At 33.7% G+C, this 21582-nt stretch overlaps 3 protein-coding genes across 7 annotated transcripts; all 3 read right to left on the reverse strand.

The window, feature by feature from the left end:
* Positions 1 to 287: 287 nt before the first annotated feature.
* On the reverse strand, positions 288 to 8054 carry LOC143152814 (sorbitol dehydrogenase). 2 transcript variants are annotated; one of them, XM_076323344.1, is made up of 8 exons: positions 7939 to 8054; positions 5622 to 5655; positions 4161 to 4321; positions 3475 to 3638; positions 2762 to 2946; positions 2181 to 2359; positions 1808 to 1929; positions 288 to 1265 (listed from the first exon to the last, which is right to left on the reverse strand). In XM_076323344.1, exons 3-8 carry the CDS (start codon positions 4305 to 4307, stop codon positions 1112 to 1114), a joined length of 951 nt encoding a protein of 316 aa, XP_076179459.1. In that variant the 5' UTR covers positions 4308 to 4321; positions 5622 to 5655; positions 7939 to 8054; the 3' UTR covers positions 288 to 1111. The 2 variants fall into 2 exon arrangements, with proteins under 2 accessions (XP_076179459.1, XP_076179458.1); XM_076323343.1 differs by lacking the exon at positions 7939 to 8054 and adding an exon at positions 7712 to 7861.
* Positions 8055 to 10610: 2556 nt separating this feature from the next.
* Positions 10611 to 12993, reverse strand: Riok2 (RIO kinase 2). 2 transcript variants are annotated; one of them, XM_076323342.1, is made up of 6 exons: positions 12752 to 12993; positions 12279 to 12420; positions 12096 to 12191; positions 11813 to 12017; positions 11416 to 11700; positions 10611 to 11318 (listed from the first exon to the last, which is right to left on the reverse strand). In XM_076323342.1, exons 1-6 carry the CDS (start codon positions 12815 to 12817, stop codon positions 10643 to 10645), a joined length of 1470 nt encoding a protein of 489 aa, XP_076179457.1. In that variant the 5' UTR covers positions 12818 to 12993; the 3' UTR covers positions 10611 to 10642. The 2 variants fall into 2 exon arrangements, with proteins under 2 accessions (XP_076179457.1, XP_076179456.1); XM_076323341.1 differs by having other exon boundaries at positions 11813 to 12191.
* A 476-nt stretch (positions 12994 to 13469) lies between these two features.
* Positions 13470 to 21049, reverse strand: LOC143152781 (uncharacterized). 3 transcript variants are annotated; one of them, XM_076323265.1, is made up of 4 exons: positions 20781 to 21049; positions 20353 to 20516; positions 17897 to 19042; positions 13470 to 17751 (listed from the first exon to the last, which is right to left on the reverse strand). In XM_076323265.1, the coding sequence occupies exons 3-4, from the start codon at positions 18833 to 18835 to the stop codon at positions 15784 to 15786; spliced, it is 2907 nt and encodes a 968-aa protein (XP_076179380.1). In that variant the 5' UTR covers positions 18836 to 19042; positions 20353 to 20516; positions 20781 to 21049; the 3' UTR covers positions 13470 to 15783. The 3 variants fall into 3 exon arrangements, with proteins under 3 accessions (XP_076179380.1, XP_076179382.1, XP_076179381.1); XM_076323267.1 differs by lacking the exons at positions 20353 to 20516; positions 20781 to 21049 and adding exons at positions 19359 to 19945; positions 20040 to 20130; XM_076323266.1 differs by lacking the exons at positions 20353 to 20516; positions 20781 to 21049 and adding an exon at positions 20040 to 20178.
* Positions 21050 to 21582: the final 533 nt, after the last annotated feature.

Here is a 21582-nt window from a genome sequence, read left to right on the forward strand (position 1 = left end):
TACGTGTACAATAACGGTATCTTTAATTTAGATATCGAATCGTGAACCGCAATTTACTTTGGGAAGCACGATTTGCAGTTCGATGTAAACGATAAATTATTATCCGGATCGAAATTCGAATGTTGGAATTTTTCAAACGCAGTCGAGGCACGGATGCACCTGGTCCTGCGTAAAGTTACGCGTTCGATCGATGCAAATTTTGATTGTCTTAGAAATAAACGACTCGCAGGTTTTTTTCCATGGCGAGTCGATAACGTTGAATGGGGCATAGAAATGATAAGAGATCGTTTACGGCATAGTATACGCAGCATGTATTGGTATAGTGCTTTACATATGTAAATATACGTTACACGTATACGAATTTATTTCAATATTTAACTATTCCTGCACAAATAACGTACAGCGATGCAGGTATCCTCCAGAGATGTTGCATTAAAATCGATAAAGAGTTGAGAAACGTTGAACCAGCAGCAACGAAAAAGTGTTTTATTTGCGAACACGATAAATTTCGCGCGAAACACGTAACTGTAATTTCTCGTAAAGTTTCAACTCGGCAAACACACCACACATTGAAATTTCGACTTTAATTAAAGATAACAGGAACACTCTCATTCTCCGGGGAATCGAGAACTCGACTAGATTACGTTATCGATATTATGTAACATTCTTGTGGCATAACCACCCAGCGTTCCCACGATAAAATCTCAGATTCGAATAATTTTCCATCGCAATTACTCTCTGCACAATAAAACAACGCTCAAAATCTACGCATGCCTGACGCGTATCATTGAGAACAATATTTCCTAACGTACAAAAATATGCACGTATCGCGAATTTGATAAAAACACGTAAAAAATAATTGTAACACGGTGAGAAATAAAAAGAATCTTTGATTTTATTTACGTTTCGTCGGCAATTAGAGTTCGACGAGGTACACGCCAACCCTTTGTCTATTTCCGCGCGCGTAAATTGTTCAACATCCAGGGTATCGATTCGTTCAAACTAACATTCTTTGTTTTCAGATCCCGTAAGGGTTTCACGGTTACCGAATTTCGTCGTTGCGTAAAATGCGCGACAAAGGGTTGCTCCCGTTTCGTTCGTTCCTCGCTCCTCAGTCGCAATGTATCATGACCTTAATTACATCACCTCGTCCCGATTTAGAAGTATCGAACGCTGCTACGGTCTTCTCCATTTTGAAATTGTGAGTTATCAACGGTTTCACGTCTATTTTTCGAGAGGCCACGAGTTCCAGGGCATCGCCGTAGCTGCAAAAATGGGAGATAAATATCGTTTAAAATCGTAGATGGTAAGTAACCGTTAGCTCGTTTGTTTCGTTAACGAGAATGGCTGCAACTGCGTGCACCGATTCCCGTTTTCGAGTAAGAAACTCGGTTACTCGAAAGAGGGGTAGGTAGCGGTGAGATTTGCTCGTCGTTCGATCTTCGAAACGACCTTAATGCAAAATACGAATAATTATATTTGTCGTTGTACCTTTACGAGAGTATTATTGATACGGATTGGCGAGGTATCTCCGATCGAAATGTGTCCAACACGTTCGTATCGTTATCGGTTTCGGGCTACTCGAATCGTTTCCGAAAATATTTCAATTATTCTCGATTAAAAATCACACGAACTCGTTTCAATGTACTTTCGTCGAGAAAACATCGATTGGTAACGCTTTCGCGAAAATATAACGACGAATCGTAATTTTCATCGAAGGTGCTCCGCGGTACGAAGGGAGAACGTTGAGTGAAAATTGTAGAAACACGGGGAAAAGCGCAAAGTAATGAACATCGATGGAACGTACTCGTTTGCGTATCTAAAGACACCTCTGATATCGACTTCCCTTACGAGCGCGTTGATCAATGGTACTCGGATCTCCGGTTCACCCATCCCAACCAAGACCACCACTCCGCCGGATCTGGTCGCCTGAAAATGAACGAGACGTGTACGAAATGCTCCGAGAAATCCATACCCGACGCAAAGCTCCTCCGTGCGATTGTAAACGAGCTGGAGTCATCGACGATCAACACTCAACCCCGAGAAAAAGTTCTCTACTCGTGTTTCGTACACTGATAATCGACGGTCTCGATTTACTCGAAGATTACCAGCTCTATTGCATCGTGGACAACCTTTTCGTCTCGTCGGTGTTCGACCGAACGGTACAAGAAGGAACTCACGCAAATTGCCAAACGAATGGACGACTGAGCTCCAGATGCGTCGATCGATCTGTCGGGTTCTTCTCCGAAAAGATCGTGAACTTTCTTCACAAGTTCCGCCTCCGTGTACTCCTTCTTTATTTGAAGGACTTCGTCAGCGCCGAGCTTCTTCGCTACGTCCAGCCTGGTTTGCACCAGATCTAAACAAAAATATTCGAAAGATGAGGAAGAGAAAAGTGGAGGACACGTTGCGGACATGGTACGTGGACAGAACCGTGACCCTGTACGATCGATCTCGAAGTAAAAATAGCGAAATCGATTACCAAATGGCAAAAGAAATCAAACAAACTACTGGCAAGTGGTAAAGGAAATTCAATCGAGTACTATCGGGTATTTAAAAATATTAAATCGACTATTTCGACACTTCGTCGTTTACGTGTCTCGCGTTTGAACTTTTTTACGACAACGATGCGAAACACCTACATAGGTAGATGTATGTGGAGCTACGATAAATCAAAGGAACGAAAAGCTCTGTATTTCGTTTCGTCCCGGGGCACCGTGATACCTAAATACAGCTACGATCGTACGGCATTGAAACGTACCGGTAATAACTACTTTGGTAGCACCCATAGCTTTGGCTACCAACAATGTTACAAGACCAATCGGACCGGCACCCAAGATCAACAACTTCGAGCCGATACCGACATTCGCTCGTTTACAAGCGTGCACTCCGACCGAAAGAGGTTCCAGCAGTGCTCCTTCTTCCAATGTCACATGGTCCGGTAATCTGTGTGGCATAAAACAACCAATGAAATCGTTACAATTAGTATGTTTATATACGTTGCTACGGGCACCATCCTGCATTCGTCCAACTTAAAGATAAGTGCGGATAGACGAAGCAACGTGACTGCGACAGAGCTGTGTCGACAGAGAATCATTCTAAATACACATAGATACGATGGAACTTTATGTTTTGCAATAATTTTTTCAATAAAATCTGTGCCATCGATTTCGCAATCGTTTCCCGTGTCTTTCGATGTTTCGAGACGATACACCCTCGGTCGAAACTAAGAACCAATTCTAGTCGCGTAATTATCTGTTTACACGCGTCTCGTTTTTAAGTTGAACGAATTCTGTGCATACAGATAAGGAGAAACGAGAGTACGATGCACGGGTCCGTGGCACATCCGTTTTAATACGTCTATGTGGATTGTGAAATGTACAATTGTGTACAAATGTTGAAAAATGAATCGTAAATGTAATCTAGATCGGATGCAATGGTTGCGAATAAACGTGTGTACGGATTGTGGTTTACTTGAAACAAAAGTCAGCCGCGTGTTTGTAGAAACGTCTCAAATTGCCGTGTACAGGAGGCGTGGCGCAAAATACCATATCTTTGCACAAATTGTAACGTCCTTCCTTACAGAATTTACACGTCCTGCAGGATACACCTGGTTCGATGGCCACTCGATCACCGACCTAGATCAGAAATTCGTTAAAACGTTACATTGTCGAACATTCTACGCGAACAACTTGGAGATCGCGTGTACTCGCGCGTAAGTATACGTAAAACCGCGAATGTTGATCGAAGCGATAATTTAAATTTGTAAGTAGCTTTTGCTTCACGGTCAAGCAATGGCGGATTATCGCACGAGCAGTGAAGACAAAAAAATTAACCGTTTAATTTTAAAGCTTTAACTCACAGAATATATATATATGTATATATATTCTTGTTTTGTCGATCGATACTCGTAACATTCTTTTATTTTACTTACTATAGAAATAAAAAGTTTAATTAAAAAATCGTGCTTTATTCGTATTTATTCGAATTTCAATATTTTGCAATGTCAGATAGGGTGCTTAATCTTTGTCTTCGATATTCTTCGCAAAATGTACGACTTTGTATTTCGAAACGGTTAACGATCGTATTTACCGCACCGCGGAATAATAAAGTTTGCCCAAAAAAAATTAATCTAAGAAACATTATATTCGTTTACGTACCTTCAAATTGTTAACATTCTTTCCAAGCTTGGCGACTACACCAGAAGCCTCGTGACCTATGATCATTGGCTCGCGCACCACGAAGTCACCTATTCTCCCATTTACGAGATAATGCACGTCGGAACCGCAAATTCCAACGCAACCCATTCTAAGGAGTACCTCTGAAACCGTACAATTGAATTTTTGGGTTAAAGGAAAAAGAAGGTTCTTCCGGGGCATCATTTTTATTACTATTCTCGTTAATCGATCGACTCGATTCTAGTCTGGTAATAAGTAATCTAATTATCGCGTTAGAAAGTACTCTGATAAAAAATGTATATAATTTTAGCTCGTACCGAATCGGTACCGAAATACATATTATGTATCTGGAACGATGTACTCGAGATACGTTCGAATCGTACTTAATCCTTTCGAATTTGACGGTAACGTATCTTTTACAGGATATTTCAATGTCGATAATTTTCACGATTAATTACAATTTTTCGCATACTCTTTGCTAGTTCCAGTTATCCCTTATCGTTGACCTTTCTTGTAGTCAAAGTGTAATCTAATCGATTGTACTTGTAATCGTATGATTAACGATTACGTGAAATCACGTCGGTGATCAATTATCACGATTACCACGACTACTTTCAGTAACGGACTACAAAAATAAAGATAAAGTACTCAATTACTATTCAACTCTGATGTATGTGTCATCGTTATCGTTGCTAGGTAGAAGAAAATAGACCGTGGTTTGCTACAGTGGTTCGTTGGATTCGAAATTTGTATTTGGTAAAAAGCTACGACTTAATTTAATTAACATGGCTGAATAGATCGAATGGTATGTATTTACAGACCAAACGAAAGTGAGGTTTGAGGGCAAACGCACTTGGTGGGGTAGGTAGGGATTGAAACTTTCACTAGACTCGGGGATGGGCAACTGATGTTTTCGCAACCCAGAACGCTCGTTTCGGTTCGCGGAGAGACACGTCTATAGGTAAATTGACCTAACAATGAACTAAACGACGTATGGAGATGTAGTGGACTTTTGTTGACACTACCCATTGTTACCGGCGAGGCCCTGTACCTGGCCAAGATAAGTGACCACTGTCCGAGAAGACAATTGCAAGAATCGGTCTCGGAAACAGTGAAACTTCGATCGATGCTCACGTTCGAAGAACGCTCGAAAATAGAGCTCAGATTTTTTCCATTTGGGAGTGAACCTCGTCTCGTTATCGTAATACATAAAGGGTAGATGCAAGCGTTAATGTTTAATAAAAATTCTTATTTATTCTCGCGAAGCAACACTCTTTGACGCGCACCTACGCCTATTCCCAAAGAGAGCAACTACGGGAGGAAATAGAGAGAATAAAAAATGGAGGGAGACAAAAGTCGCGCATGCGCATTTGGTACCTCGCTCTCGCTTGGCCGAGCTGTACGTACGAAACTGTTAAGAAAATAAAATTAAACGACACTCACCACCTTCGCCAGGCTCCTCGATAGGTGTTTGTTCCTGAAATTAAAAATACAAGGATCGTTCAAAAATACAGCGATCGTTTACTTTTTCGAACTTTGTTCGAAAGATTGTATCGCACGAAAGATCGACACTAACGATTTTGATTCACGGAGCTTAAACGCGTTCGCTATCATGCGTCACATGGTGTATACGTAACACGTCGACCTTCGCGAGAGGTACAACGTTACACACGTATGTATGTGTGGCACAGCAATGATTGTTTATTTTATATTCGTATGAATAAATGAAGTAAGAGTTACAGTTCAATCACATTACGCGTAACACGACGTGCTGAATATTCAAATGGCGTACGGGATACACTTTACTTGTACATAATTAAAATCGTACGTCATATTACATAAAATTGTTACAAATGTAGCGTGATCTATGACAGAGCTGTTCAATCGAATGGTGATAGCGAACGTGTCAATGTGTTTGATATATTGCGTAATATGTACACACACATGTGTTTCGATATATTAACAATACTTTAATCGATCTAACATGTGAGAAGAAAAATTGGATTCGTATGCGAATAAAATTGATATTATTGATGCAATCTTACTTCTTCGATAATATTAGTTATTTACACCGGTACGGTAGTTACGGTTCTAGAAAAATCTATTGAAAATGTAGAGACGTGTAACCGAAAACATATAATATTATTATATGTATAAATTCTGTATTATCGATTAACTTGGTATAATAGTGTCTCCATTATCCAAAAATGTTCTATTATTCGAATGTTTCATTATCCAAATAAAGTATATCCTTATAAAATATCTTATTTACCGTTGAAACGTTCTTTTGTAACAGAAAAAATTAATTATTACAAGAATTCGGTATAAGTGATAACGACATTGAAGGATAAAAATTGAAAATGTTATTTTGTTACGAATTTTTCAAGCATTCACGGTATTAGAAAAAAGGACTCGATTGCAATTTCACCGTAAATACGGTAAATAAACTTGTGAGATCTGACGGCAAAAAAATACCTGAGATTCGTGACTCTTTAAGAAAATCGTTTCTTTTTTATATATATATATATATATATATAATTATTGTTATTTTATTCCTTGTTAGATTAAATTAGTAGAAGTTAAAGAATGACAATTTTGCTGTTGTATCGATATTATAGCACAAGGTGAACGAGAGGGCAACGTTGAAACGTTAGTTCAAGAGAATCAAAATAATGGGACAATATTATTCAGGCTCGTTGGCGCGTTCTATTTGTGTGAAACACGATCAGATTTAATACGGCAATAACAAGAGATTGGCCGTGCATGTAACGGAAATTAACGCATATACAGTGACGGAAATAGAGAACCTTGTCCTTCTATGAACGCAAACGATTCCTCCCGACTCGTCTGATCTCGATCCGTCTCGTCTCGTTAGTCGTTCAAAAAGTTAATCGCGCTAACGGCCAATTGAATTAATAATAGAGCGAGGAGATGAAGAAATCGAATCGAGATTGCACTTTAACCAAAGTAAATTCACCTGTGCCGTTTTCAACGAAATAACTGCAGTATCGGGGACACTGGTGACCGTGCAACGCATTCATAAAACGTTTAGGTTGGTATTACGAATTAATTTAAAATAATAATTTCACCATTGTAATATCGAACGCTTCTATCTTTTATGTATAATTTAAATTAATGTTCGAAATAACCCTATGGAACGCCTTTGCGACATTCTGCGCAAATGGAAAATAATGAGAAACTCTACTTAGCGTTTAAATTCTTAATTTCCGTTTTTATTCGACGGATGTAAAACGTCACGGAGAATAGTATTGTACAATTTTCCTGAAAAATCACGAAATATCGTACTCGAAGTGTACAACGAGAAACGAAGAAACATCTATTTTACGATAAACTGATAACTACCTGTATTCGTGGAATTATTTTTTATTTAGTCGTAGAAATAATAAGAAACGACCATTCGTTTACGTTTAAAAGATAATGAAACGCTCGAAAGAGGAATTGGAAAACGCGAAAAATTTTCTAGAAAAAAACTAATGTTCGTGTGAAAATTACTCGTGAAACTTTGTACTGACCAACCGAATGTCATTGATGCCATAGAGAATAGCAGTGAGATTGTCCGTGGCCATGATCGAAAGCAACCGTTGAGATCGAACGACTCAAACGAAACGAAAAATTTCGTGAAAGAGCACAGAAACTGAACTTGAAACTACAGGAGAGGAACGCGCGCGGCCTATATATGAGCATCTACCGAGAAGTTAGTTCTCGCTATCACCACAACGAGCTGCCTTATCATCCGTACCCTATGGAATCCTTTTCTTCTTCCATCGGTCCGCAAACATCGCTGCTCCTTGTCCAACTGTCGCTACGTCGCTACTTTTGTCCCCCTTCGAGTCTTCGCCTCGAATTATTCCTTTACTCGCACTTTTTTCTATGATTACCGAACAAGAAAGTTTCGATCGTTCGTCATCAATTCGGTTCAAAGTTCAGGATCGTTAATTCGTCGCGTGTTAGAGTGCGAAAACACACGGAATCCGGAGAATTGTAACAGTCGTCGAGCAATGGAAAAAAAAACATTATCGCGAGAAGAGTCTCCCTCTGAAAACTTTAACGAACACTATTGCTCGACAAAATGTTTCCACTGAAATTTTACGATCAGTACGAGCCCTCCTTGTGTGAACTTTCACAACACCGCCCCCTATTAGAAAATAGATTTGCAAACAGTAATATATTTTCCTCGTTATAATAATCACACAGTGCAACGAGTACGATCTATTAGAAAAGATAAAATGAGAGATAACTAAATAGAATAATAATTTTTGAGAGTTACAAAAAATATTTAATAAGTAAATATCACAAAATTCTTAATTAATTCACTAATCTTCGAATTATCCATAATATTGTTTTCTGTATCACATTCTATATGTGACATGATGAATTTTAAATACTTTTTGATTATTTTCAACTTCGGGAAACTTTTTAAATTAAAAATGTATTAATTGAAAACAAAATGTTAACATTCGTTTAATCGATACGGATACTGTTTCGTTAATTGGACACCCTTATGCGATGAACACCTATAAAAGACGGCCCTGTCTGCTATGATAAGTAAACTGGCAACGAATAGACATCTTCACGAATAACACTTAAACTAACGTCGCATGTTTCGAACGTATTTCTAACAATAAGAAAATAAAAAGAAATTACTTACAATGGCAAGTGCAATGGAAAAAAACATTATCGTTTCGTCGAAACGAAAATTTCATTCTTCTTCTTTTGAAAACATCCCTTACCCCTCTACTGGAACAAATCTCTTGTTTCTCGTAGATGAACCAATTAACAAACATCGCACAATTGCGCAAACGTACACGTTACGATAAGCACAGATGTATGCATACGTACATACATGCAACAAGAAAGAATTTTAATTATCAGAAACAGATAAGTTCGACGTTTATTCGTGTGAATAACTTTCGGTCTTCGTATCTAATTTCAAACAAATTTAATGCTATCTTATCTGCTCGAAGTAAACTTCTGTGTACCGAACTTATAAAATGCAAAGGCATACAACAAAATGTAGAACAAAATATAGATATTTCCCCTTAAATTGTTCGAAGAAATATTGAATAATTTCAGAAAGATGTTAAGCATCGATGCTCTAAAATTTATTTATTTCTTTTTAATTATTCAATAACTTTATTGCGCAAGATATGTAAGTACAAATACACGTACACTGTCACTCAAACGTTAAAACCACCCTTTGATTGTTAGAATAAATAAACCTTTTTTCATGCATACGCAAACGTTACCCTAAAAAGTTACCCTATCTTTGCACAATAGTTGAGCATTATTTAAATATAATTTAACATAAAAATTATAATTGTACTTGGATTTAGACATTACTGTAAATTTTTAACAATCTCCGTGAACTTCTTCGCAAAAATAAAAATTTAATCGAAGAGATATGTTCAATAAAATGATCTCGATACTTCGTGCTTTCTTGTGAGAAAACATTTTCTAAACTTTTCGTGCCTTTTTAAAAAATATTTGTGACATACAATTTTTATTTTATATCATATTAGAGTAATATCCTTTTAATATAAAGGAGAAAAATTCTTAATGAAATGATTATATGTCTATGAAAAAGCTTCATTTATATGAAAATTGAAAGATACTCCAAACCTTTGAGCGACAATATAGATGTATAAATATATGAGAGGTGAAATGCGGTAAAGTACTGTTACTAAATCTAACTTCGATCGTAATCGTATTATCCATAAATAAAATAACAATTTGTTTACTCTGCACATTGACAGAATATCATAAATCGAAAACAAAAATATATTTTGAATTGGCAAATGACAAAAATAAATTGCATTTATAAGGAAGATATCAATGTCTCCTCTCTTTCCCAATTTAAATGACCTCTTGTTCGAGCGTTTTAATGATGTAATACACTTGAATGGAATTCATCTGTAAAGATGGTTTCTAATCAGTAAATAGTGATGACTCCTGTTATGTAATCACCATATATAAAATTGATTTTATCATAATAATTTTAGTACCCGAATGAAAGTGTATTATTAACCCAAAGCCGTGCGATCAAAATTATCATATCGCTCTTATCATATAGAGAGAGGGTAATATAAACAAGCGCATGAATTTTTATCTCTGAGCGCATTTTCGGTATGCGAAGGATGCACAGTTCATATAAGATACAAATACAGAGGCAATTGTCATCGTGCTAATGAAAATAAAGAAACGAATAAACGTCTAAATAAAACAAAAAAAATGTAGTTAAATTCATTGGTTTGGTTACCGTGTTACTTTTTTGATTTTTCAGTAACAAACTCGAGATACATGATTACACACTTCAAGTGATAAACAATGTACAATATTCTCATGCATACAAAAAACGTTTAAGAGTTGCGAAACACTTGTGCGTACACAGATCGAAGGAAGAAGTCTAATGCGTTAACGGATAAAACTTTATTATCATTTGTATTTCATTCCCATCCCCATATTCCCGTCGATTGCTTAATCGTGTCCCTGTTCTCTCTTCTAACTCTGGTTACAGCGTTTGCTTCTCCTTTTACAAGAATTCTTCTCGATTGATCTTTTTTATCGCGTCTTTGTAACGATGCTTTCACCTTTTCTTTAATAACTTCTGGAGCAATCGTAGCGGCCGTAGTTGTACTGTATATACTCCGTGAATCGCTATATTCACTACTTTCTTCTTGTTCGCTCTTCAGATCAAACGCCTTTGTGGTAAAATGTAACGGATCGACAGATTCTTGACTATGGTTTACGTTTAAATCACCCAACTTCGAGTTCTCTACGCTTTTTAATGAGTTATTTATATCAATATTTCCAACACCTTCCTCTATACTTCGATTTTCCAAACAAGAACCAACTAAATTTTCAGTCTCATTTGTCTTTGATATCGATGCAAACGTTTTTGACGTACATGCAAATTCACTCTTCATGGAATTTTCGAGTTGAAGTTGTAGATACCTAATTTCACTTTCTTCCACAATTTCCTTTTCTTTATCGATTTCTTCTTCTAGCTGATCACTTTCCTCATTTTCTACTTCGACCATTCCCATTTCCCTTAAAAGATCCTTTTCCATCTGTTTAGTTAAACCACTGGCTTTAATTTCTGCATCGATGCAATCCTCTCTCCTAAACATAAAGTAATGTCTATAAATACATAGGTCTAAATTAAATAAGTTACTCTATTCAGATTCGCTAAATATTCTCTTTAGTAAATATTACTTACGATATGTCTTGAAATGTTGGATACAACTCGCTTTCGTAAGCAAAACGTCGTTTGAAAAAATCGCGAATACAATTTACATCTCTTTCAAAATACATTTTAGCATCAGGGTGTTCGGTAGAAATCATCTGTGGAAAATCAATCAAAATTATTTTCCCACTGTTTGTTATCATGATATTGAATTCGTTAAAATCGCCATGAATAACTCCATGATTCCCAAGTTTTACAATCAAATTCATTAATTCATCGTAAAGTGATTCAATACTGTCCACTTCGTACACACCACATCTAGAACAGAATATTATTCAGTAAAATGAGTTTAAATATATTTATTTCAACTTCACAAACACATTGTATAATTTAATAAAAAAAAAACAATGATGTATAGAATTTTGCTTACAGAGGTCCACCTTCAACCAGCTCCATAACAACGCAATGTCTATTGAGATCGATTGGCTTTGGTATTGGAAATCCTCTATCAAAAAGTGCTTTCATATAAGCAAACTCTCTTGTTGCAGATATTCTTGACAAATATAACCATGATGGCGACTTTCTATGTTGATGATAATCTCTTTTACCTTTGATGTTTCTAAAACATGTTCTTCCTAATCTGTGTAATTTTAAACAAACTGGGTTTCTTTCTTCATCGGCAACTATATAAATATTGGATTCTTTTCCCACACCTATTTGGTTGCCAAAGGAAGCGACGGTACCTCTTTGTGCTAAAACTTTTAAAGCCAAATAATCGTAACCAGCATTTGTCAATCGATATCCATCGTCTAAAAATGTACAACAAATACTTTAATAACTACAAAGGCCAATTAAAATATTATTAAATAAACCCTAAATTCTTTATAGTAACTAACAATGTTTTCCACGTTCATAACTGAGAAGTCTATGCTTGCATAGTTCCTTCATTAATTTATGGACACCACCATAGCGCAAATTTGCTATCTGAGCAGCTAATGATGCAGGAACAAGTTCATGATTCTTCATTCCCATCTCGATCTGCAACATCAAACATCAACAAAGAAAATCATTTGATAGCATTTTATAATATTAGCATTAACAGACAAACATGTAATTTTAATATTACTAAATATCATTATTACTTTTTCATCAAAACTTAAGATTTTATAAAATATGGTAACTGAAATCAACATCGAATAAAGTAATTTCATTTAAAAAATTTGCTTAAATATGTTATTTGTTGAAACGTAAAGTATCGAATACAAAAACATAACCTTAATGTATATCCAACACGTTCGAAACAAAGATTGAACATATAATGAATGCGGTCTATTTAATTCCAAATAATTAGTAGTAAACAGATTCTTACCGCTGTTAAAACACGGAAATCGTCCCGTGTTAAATATCGTAAAATTGTGACGTTTAATTTTCCCATATTTATTTTATGTTACTCGTAGGAATTTACTTAAGTTTTCAAATTTTCTCGTATAATAAATGTTTAAAAAATTGAATTCGATTTACTTTTCTAGTATGTGTTTATACATGTATAATAAGATTTATACTTAATAGAGCAACATTCCAGAATATCAAAACAGCAGATAATGAAATATGTAACTTAGATGTAGCTCATGTACTTAGATGTAGACTACATATTACATATATATTATCAGTTGTTCGTATATTTTAATTACAACTTGAAAAAATGAATTAAAAATATATAAACGTTTAATGTAAAATTTATTGACTTCGTTTTGTATGTGTATGTGTATATATATCACAATAGTGTTACATATTTAATTTGTTATTATTTCTTAATATTATAATAAATTATGTCGAAGTAACAATAGATCGAAATTAAGACATACAAATGAATTGAAAATGATTTAGAAAAGCATCACCTTTATCATTATTATAATGAAACAATTAAAATTTTGAGATATTTTACTAATGCTTGATGCTTAAAACAGGAAAAATGATATTAAGATAGTATATACAAAATGAATTATGTACTGTAAAACACTATTAACGTGGAAAATGGTAATGGTACAATTAAATTCAAACATCGAGTAATACAAAATAAAAAAATATCATGTTTTATATCTAATTTATTAATTACAAGTAATTTATAGCTTATCAATATACATGCTATATTTTAGATAAATTGATTGGAACTAAAAACAATATGTTAATCGTTTCCAGCGCCCGATTATGTTTAAACTTCTTGCAATAGGAGTCTCAAGTAAGCGAGTGGCAATATCTAAAATATTACAACTTTTCATCGTAAAATAAGCACTACGAAATCGCAATATAACATTTAAAGAAAAAAAGAAAGAACGAGAAGTTTTAACTTAAAATAATCTTACTTTCTAACGCATATAATGCAGAAATCGGTATTTCGTTTCAACGATATATGAATTAAATTTATAAAAGCGAGCATTAACGTGCGAAATGAGTAACAGGTATTATTAAAATGATTAAATTACGTCATTTCTAATGGATTTATGTAGATTGATACGAATTAATTCGTTTAGTATTGAATCAAACTTTAACGTGACATTCGGACAATGAAGTACATATAAAGAATTTTGGAAGTGCTTCGCAGAATTTTTTTATATTAGAAATATTTTTCACCATTATTTGATATGCGATTGAACAATTTTCGTTGAAACTTGATGAAAAAATTCTGTTCCTTTCAAATATTGTCACGAAAAGTATTTCCAAGTATGAGGAACTGACAATTTAATCATTCTCTACATTGCTCGCACGCGAATGAAAACTACAAACACTAGCTTATTATATAATTGTATATTAATATACGTACATTCAATTGAAAATTTATCTCTTTTATGATACGCTATAGAGACGGTCGGTATTTATTACAAATTCATTAACAGGTAATAAAAGAAAAATTATTTCATTTTTCTTGCAGCAAATTTCGTTACAGAAACTTTGCGGCGTAATACTTGATTCGTTACTGTAATGCTAGTCAGAAACGATTAACGTGTGTCATGTTCATGCACTTCCTTGTATAAATCAATCAATACAATTTACGTGACAGTTGATGCATCAACTGAGGGTGTTCTCATTCTTTGTTACTCATCATCAAATATATAAAAAAAGGAAGACACTGAGGTGTTAATGAGGTGTTTAATACCAAAAATATGGTACTAAAAGATCGCGTTTAACGCAAACGCAACAGATATAGTTCCGCTACTATAGTCCATACCGGTCGACTGTTACATGTTATACAAAATCGTAATGCACACCTGTATTGCAACAAAGATTACCCACCTTCAAACTTTGCTTCCCACTACTTTTCGACGCTTTAGCTATTTAAGTATTATTTAGTCAATTAGTTCGTCATATTATACGGATTACGTAACAAACTTAAACTAACGTATTCAAAGTTATTGAAATATTTAAAAAAAAAAAAAAAAAAAAAAAACGAATGCTAATCCTGATACGTATACATATAGTCTTATCAGAACTATCATTCAACTTAATCAGTAGGTAGTATACAATTTTTATGAATAATGTCAGAATAAACAAACCCAGAACCGATTGACAAGAATACGTAGACAATTTGTTTCCTTCTCAATTTTTACTGTCATCGATGTTATATGATATTAGTGACGCGCAATGAATTGCAAAGAAATATCATGCTTCTTTTCGTATCGATACATTACATAAATGCTATAAAACTTGAAACAAAATTTACACTAGAATAATATTGAAACAATTAACAAAAAAACGAAGAATATCCGATTTATTTTCCTGCCCCATTATTTTACAAATACTATTCCGTGTGACGTTTCATCAAAGTATATACAATGTAATGTTTATGCGAAACAAGGCGGACGTACAAAAAGCCAGTCTCAAAAATGAAGTTATCAAATTCACTGGAAATTCTTAACAAATAACACGATCCTATGATTTCATCATAGATTCAACAGTTTTGTGACACACCGTATGTATCATGTTACGTACACAGGCGTGCTCAGAATGTGTTGTGCGCCAGGGTTTTTTAATTTTTTAGTAAATCACAACCGAAATTGTCAGTTTAAATATACACATTAGCGCATCAATTGTTAAGTTGCACCATTCGCAATTTTGTGCACAAATCAAATTTAAAGAAACTAACTTCATACGATAGAGTGCATGTTACATATTAAAAGTGATTACTGCTGGATAGTCCGATTTAAGTAGAAAATTAGTCAAAACGATCTAACCAGAGAAAAACTTTAGATGCTCGAAAACTTTTTTACGAGGTTTGTATAATATTTTCAATGTACACGTTATACGTTAATCGTGTGAGAATTATTAGAACTACACTTACCACGCTAATAAGTTACCTCTTTTAAACTATCGCAACTTTTTCTATCAAGACAACTACCATCATAACTAAGTAGTCTGCTCTTCGGTATAAACTAATTTCTCTTCGTCCCCGAATATAGATCCATCGTCCGACAATTCGTTCGCATCGATCGAGAACTCGTGCTTCTTTTGATCCCGGACTTTTTTGTGCGATCGTTTAATAGATGTTTCTCGTAATAGTCTAATATAATTTTTTGCCTTTAAACAATTCGGTGGCGTTACATTATGCAATACGACTTCCGTATTGGTACTTGCAAAGTTCTGATTATTAGTACAACCGCTACTTGAACCTTCAACAATATCATGGTCAGTCGAGTCATCGACGGCCGATTTATTTATATCGTAGAATCCGGTACAATCGTTCGTAAGTTCTAATTTCTCGCATCTTTCGTGGCCAATATTTTCTAACGAAGTTTGACCCTTTTCTTCACACAAATTTCTAATCAAATTAAAGCCTTTTCGTGACGTATTTCCACGTTTATTCTTTTTGTGTGATTTTTTAATGGAATCTAAATTAAAGTATAATTCTTCGGTCGACATATTTGTTGGTGTCAACCTACCAGTTTTATCGTTAGAATCACAATCATTTTCCGGCTCCGCGGTACTAACGTTATTCTCAGACTTTACTGTCACGAGATGATTTTCTTCCAATTTTATAACATTTTCCTGGAAACTTAAAACGGGTGTTAAACACCTCGAGAAACTGACATTCGCAATGGCTTCCTCTGAAATTTCATTTTTTCCTGATGGTAAATCATAAAAATGTAAATATTCTTTAACAGGCGATGCAATCAAGGGTCTTTTCCTTTTTAGTGGAGTGAAAATTTTAAATTCCTCTTGAGACGAATCGCAATCTTGCAATTCCGAATTACACGATACATTGGCATCATGATCCGACGACGTCATGTTCAATGATATCTTCCTTTTACTTGGAGATAACTTATCTGAAGATATGTTAATTGGATAAATAGAATCGCTAGAGTTTGCAGTGGTATCAAAATCTGAAGAAAGATCTTCCATACTCTTCTTATATTCAGGCCCATCATCAACGTTAAATACTTTATTCCCAGTATCTCTGACAAAATCTATTTCTTTGTTAAAGTATTCTTGCCGTTTCAAGAATCCAGATAATATTTTGTTATGTTTGTCTTTTTTGTGAGATTTTTTAACAGAACTGAATTGTGGCAGTAATAGCCTACTAGAATTTACATTCTCAGGAGTATGTGCTCGTTCTACCTCTGATACATCAGGATGATTTTGTTCCACAAGTTTTTCCTCAATGTTTCTACTCTGCTCAGGATTTTCCCAACATTGTCCGTCGATCTGTTCCACATCTTCGAGTTTACACTGTAGAACTTTTGAACTGAAAAATGTCCTTCTATTTATGTCCTTATTCTTTCTGTGAGATTTTTTTATAGAATCTTTAGTAACTCTTTGTAAAAAATTTATATGATTCTCCGGAGTAACCGATTTTTGTGATTCCAATACAACTCCCAATGTTGATTCTGGAGTCACTGATCTAATCTCAGGCTTTATATCAATATTTTTGATGGATGAATTTTCTGTCTTAATGTCGTTCAATTCTTGAACAATATCATTTTGGTCTGAAGTTTGAACATCAGATAAATTTTCTTCGTTTTCCTCTGATTTTATTTTAATATCGCAACTGTGAAACTTAGGCAGAACATTATCATAGTTAGGAATACAAGTAGATACATTTTTGGATTTCGGTAAAATATTTTTCTGTTCCTCTGTATAATCAAAAAGTGAACCAGTGTCTGAAATATCATCTTCCGAATTGTACAACGGTATATCTTTTGGGTTCAAGTTTCTGTTAGAATACCGATCTATGGGGTCAGAATCTTGCAAAGGATCAACAAGTTTTCTGTGTCGAGTTAAAGACAATCTGGTTTTATTTTCAAATATATTTGTGTCATTTATGGAACTACTTGCAGATTGCGTTGTAGAATGCCCGCTTCGTCTTGATGATCTTTCCTGTGTGTCATATTATAAAGTAATAATTATTTAAAGCATTATATATAATACACATAAACATTTATACATGATATCTATCATGAAATCAAAGGTTATAAAATATTAGCCAAAAGAAAGAAGTTTTATGGAAATTACATTTTCTTACCTTTTTATGACTTCTTTTGATGGCACTCATGCTTTCAGGAATTATACGAATTAGATTTTCAGGCGTGCAAGGTCTATCATCATCATTATCATGAAATTCATGAAATAAATTTCTTGATGTATTTGTTACAAGATTATCCAAACATTTAGACCTGCCTTTAATACATTTCAACGATTGTGAATTAGGCGTTGCACTAATGTATACAATATTATTGATAGATTCCTTTAGTCGACTGCGTAATAATGGTGTAAAGTGGGTTGAATATAAAGATTTTCTGCTTAATTTCGTATTAGGTGTAGAAAAGTGCAATGTCTCGCGTTCTTTTGTACTATGCTGTGATGGTGTCTCATTCTGGTTTTCATCGATAGATTCAGAGGAGGCAAATATTAAACTACTGTTTACAGAGTCACTTGAATCATCATCATTGTTTAATAGTTTATTCGAGAGAGATAAAGGTGTATTTGAGCCAGATAAAGATGAACCAAAATTTAAACTCAAAGATTTTCGTATGCCTTTTTTTGCAGGCATAAATCTTTTTGGACTAGGTGTTAAATTAAAATTTAACGATTTCTTTATTTTTGTTCTTCCGTAATACGAGGGGCTGGTATTGCAATTTAAAGCTTTCATTATTTTAGAAGACCTAGATAGGTGCTTGTCCTCTTCAAAAGAACTGTTTTCTGAGCTTGAGCTGCGAATATTTACATCAAAATTAAGCGATCTATTTATTTTGTATTGAACAAAACGTTTGCTTCTATGTGGAACTGATCTACTACACGTTATATATCTATGTTTTAGCAACATTTTGTTCTCTTCCAAAGGACTCCAAGGAAGAAAACATTTTCTATCCAATTCTGCACTATGAATACTATAGTTCACTTTGCTTTTATCATCATTCATTTTTATAGCTGCTATAGGATCATCAAACATAGTTTTGTTCATTATGTTTCAAATGTAAAGAATTATAACCCTGTGCAATTGTAAAAATTGTCCTTCCGCTTAGAAAAAATGAAAGAATCTTAATAATTACTCAGCAATAGCAACAATGAGTTGATGTTCAAGGTATTCCATGATCCACTTCTAAGGAAATAGAATAAATATTTAATTTTAATATTCTTCCAAAGTACATGTAGCTTCTATTTGATAATGCTGCAACAAAAACAAAAAAATGATTACATTTTACAATGTCTTATGTCTTTAGATTTGTAGAATTGTGATAAATGAATTTCAATTTTCATAAAACTTCTTGTCTTTATTTGTAATATTCTATCTTTAAAAAGCAAACAATAGAATGGGCCTCTCTTTTGCTCTAATTTGTATTTCAGAGGAATCTTGATCTATTTTAATTAACAATGTAGATAATAATAAATTTTATTTATTTATTAACCAAAAGCAAAAACATGAATTATAAATTTACAAATTATTATATATTATGAACAATTATACAGTTTTAAAATAAACATACTGTAATTTATCAAAATTGTACCTAATTAATTGTAAAGCATTGTAATTGATTAAATAACCCAACAATAATCTCATGTTTGTATATAGTGAGGAAGAGGCTGATATTTTTGTTGCATCATTGGCTAATTAACAATAACTACTACAGTGGAGACTAATGTATTTGCAACATCTGTGAACTAAAAACAAGATTTGCACAGGATTATTGCTGGGGTATTTAGGCAACTGCAATGTCTTTGAGTTCACTGGCAAGACAATCACCCTCTTTAAGCACATATTTGTTTGTATATTAATAAAAACAAAATTTATGAAATTCTATCAAATATTACGTGCTAAGACGTGCCTTCGAATTTTCATGACCACTTGTTGTAATGTTTAATGTTTATGGTAAAAATAAATCATTATTTTATTATTAACAATTATTAATCGTTCTATAATAGCATTGTACACTTGAAAATATGCAAACATATATGTATATATATATACACATGTTTACATATTAATATATCGATGTATTTACGATTGCACCTCACTACAAAATGTACGATGCGATGCAATGCGACTATACGGAAGATGTGTTTAGTGTATACCCTTAAATAAAAGGAACAATGCATATAGTTGCGAATAAAGTTAGTTAAATATTATATATTACAAAGTAAAAAAAAATATAACACCATTTGCTTACAGTTTTGAGAAATTAATTCTTTCGAAGTAATATCAACTTGTTGTCCTGATCATATACAACTCAAATGTAGAGCATGGAAAGCTAGTCTCTCTTTTACTACACTTCCTTTTCTCTCGTGTATACACAGCATATATATGTATACAAATAAACACATATATACATGAACACACACACACACATATATATAATATATATACGTGTATATATATTTATGTGTATATATATATATATATATAAATATATATATAAATCACGAAAGTTAAATCACAATATTTTGTTGATAAGGTGTACGAAGCAGACTGAAAATACACACCATACAAAACTTTAGTCCCAATATCACGCGTTCCAGCTTCACACGCGATTTAGCATGGCTTCTACAAGCGTTCTAACATGTTGCTTCGATCTTTTTTTAGTACAAAGATGGCGTTGTCAACTTCCTCAAAATGAAATTACTAGCATATGTCTAGTGACTTTACCCTAAAAAGAATAAATAAAAATGGCTCCGTTTCGGTGGTAAATATAATAATTTATATTAGAAGGTCTCAAATCTGACAATAAAAAGCATAAACCTTTTCATAGTAGCATAGTTTAGAGCAAGATGACTACTGCCAATGTTCATAGTCTATTAAATAATTATGCAAACGAAAAAAAGGAATTACATTGCAGAATGTGCACATACTGCCTGTGTACTTCTTATATTCAAAATCCCATTGGTCTATTGTGTTAACATTGTATACTAACCACTAATGCACATTTTGTTGAATTCGAATAAATACCTATAATAAATAAGATCTAAAAAACCACATGACTACACATAGCCGCTTACTAAGAGGCTATTCCCTAAATATATACAAATACAACGTGTCGAGTCAGTTATCTTCCAATCTTCACTTTGAGTCTTTTACGTAGAATCGCAACACAACTGGGATTTTTACAAGCATTCCGTTATTGACGATAGATGGCTGGACGGCGTTCTGATCAAAACTATATTGTAGTTGTTAATAAATCTTCAGTTAAGAATTAGTGGTTAAATGATGATTTCCCTATATACTGCCCCAAATTTCTCGAATCTACATGATGCATTGTACCTATATAGCAAACCAATACAATTTTTGTCCCATGATAAATTTTGTTTCCATTTAATTCCATTGATTTATAAAAGTCTTTAGCTGTAAGTTGAACGGACACTACAGGTCTATTAATAGTATGTTGGAAAACACAAATTTAATGTTGTATTATATATGAATGTATCTTTAGGATCATATAATAATGACAATAATTGGAAATTCGAATGGCGACACATCAAACATGAATTTAGTCTCTAAGATTTCTTAGGTATTCTCTCCGAATAATATAATATATGGCATTCTTTTGTGCTTTATTTAAACCCAGAAATTATTTTAAATATAACGTTTATATAAATTATGGACGTAATAAAAAATGAAAAAGTTTGTCCTGTCTTTTACAATAATCATTTCAATTACATTTGTATTTTATCTATTAGAATGATCGTACGAAATAAATACTTTGGTAATTTAATTGA

Source organism: Ptiloglossa arizonensis, chromosome 11 (assembly GCF_051014685.1).
Source record: "Ptiloglossa arizonensis isolate GNS036 chromosome 11, iyPtiAriz1_principal, whole genome shotgun sequence".
Taxonomy (NCBI): Eukaryota; Metazoa; Arthropoda; class Insecta; order Hymenoptera; family Colletidae; genus Ptiloglossa; species Ptiloglossa arizonensis.

Excerpts from the sequence above, each read along its gene's own strand:
- Riok2 (XM_076323341.1), bottom strand. The coding sequence starts at position 12,817 with ATGGGAAAATTAAACGTCACAATTTTACGATATTTAACACGGGACGAT. Across the intron at positions 12,421-12,751 it reads ATTTCCGTGTTTTAACAGCG|ATCGAGATGGGAATGAAGAA; the intron begins GTAAGAATCTGT and ends TTGATGTTGCAG. Across the intron at positions 11,701-11,812 it reads CTGGTTGAAGGTGGACCTCT|ATGTGGTGTGTACGAAGTGG; the intron begins GTAAGCAAAATT and ends ATTCTGTTCTAG.
- LOC143152781 (XM_076323265.1), bottom strand. The coding sequence starts at position 18,835 with ATGAACAAAACTATGTTTGATGATCCTATAGCAGCTATAAAAATGAAT. Across the intron at positions 17,752-17,896 it reads TCAAAAGAAGTCATAAAAAG|GAAAGATCATCAAGACGAAG; the intron begins GTAAGAAAATGT and ends TATGACACACAG.
- LOC143152814 (XM_076323343.1), bottom strand. The coding sequence starts at position 7,765 with ATGGCCACGGACAATCTCACTGCTATTCTCTATGGCATCAATGACATT. Across the intron at positions 5,656-7,711 it reads GCATCAATGACATTCGGTTG|GAACAAACACCTATCGAGGA; the intron begins GTCAGTACAAAG and ends TTTTAATTTCAG. Across the intron at positions 2,947-3,474 it reads GCGGCTGACTTTTGTTTCAA|ATTACCGGACCATGTGACAT; the intron begins GTAAACCACAAT and ends TATGCCACACAG.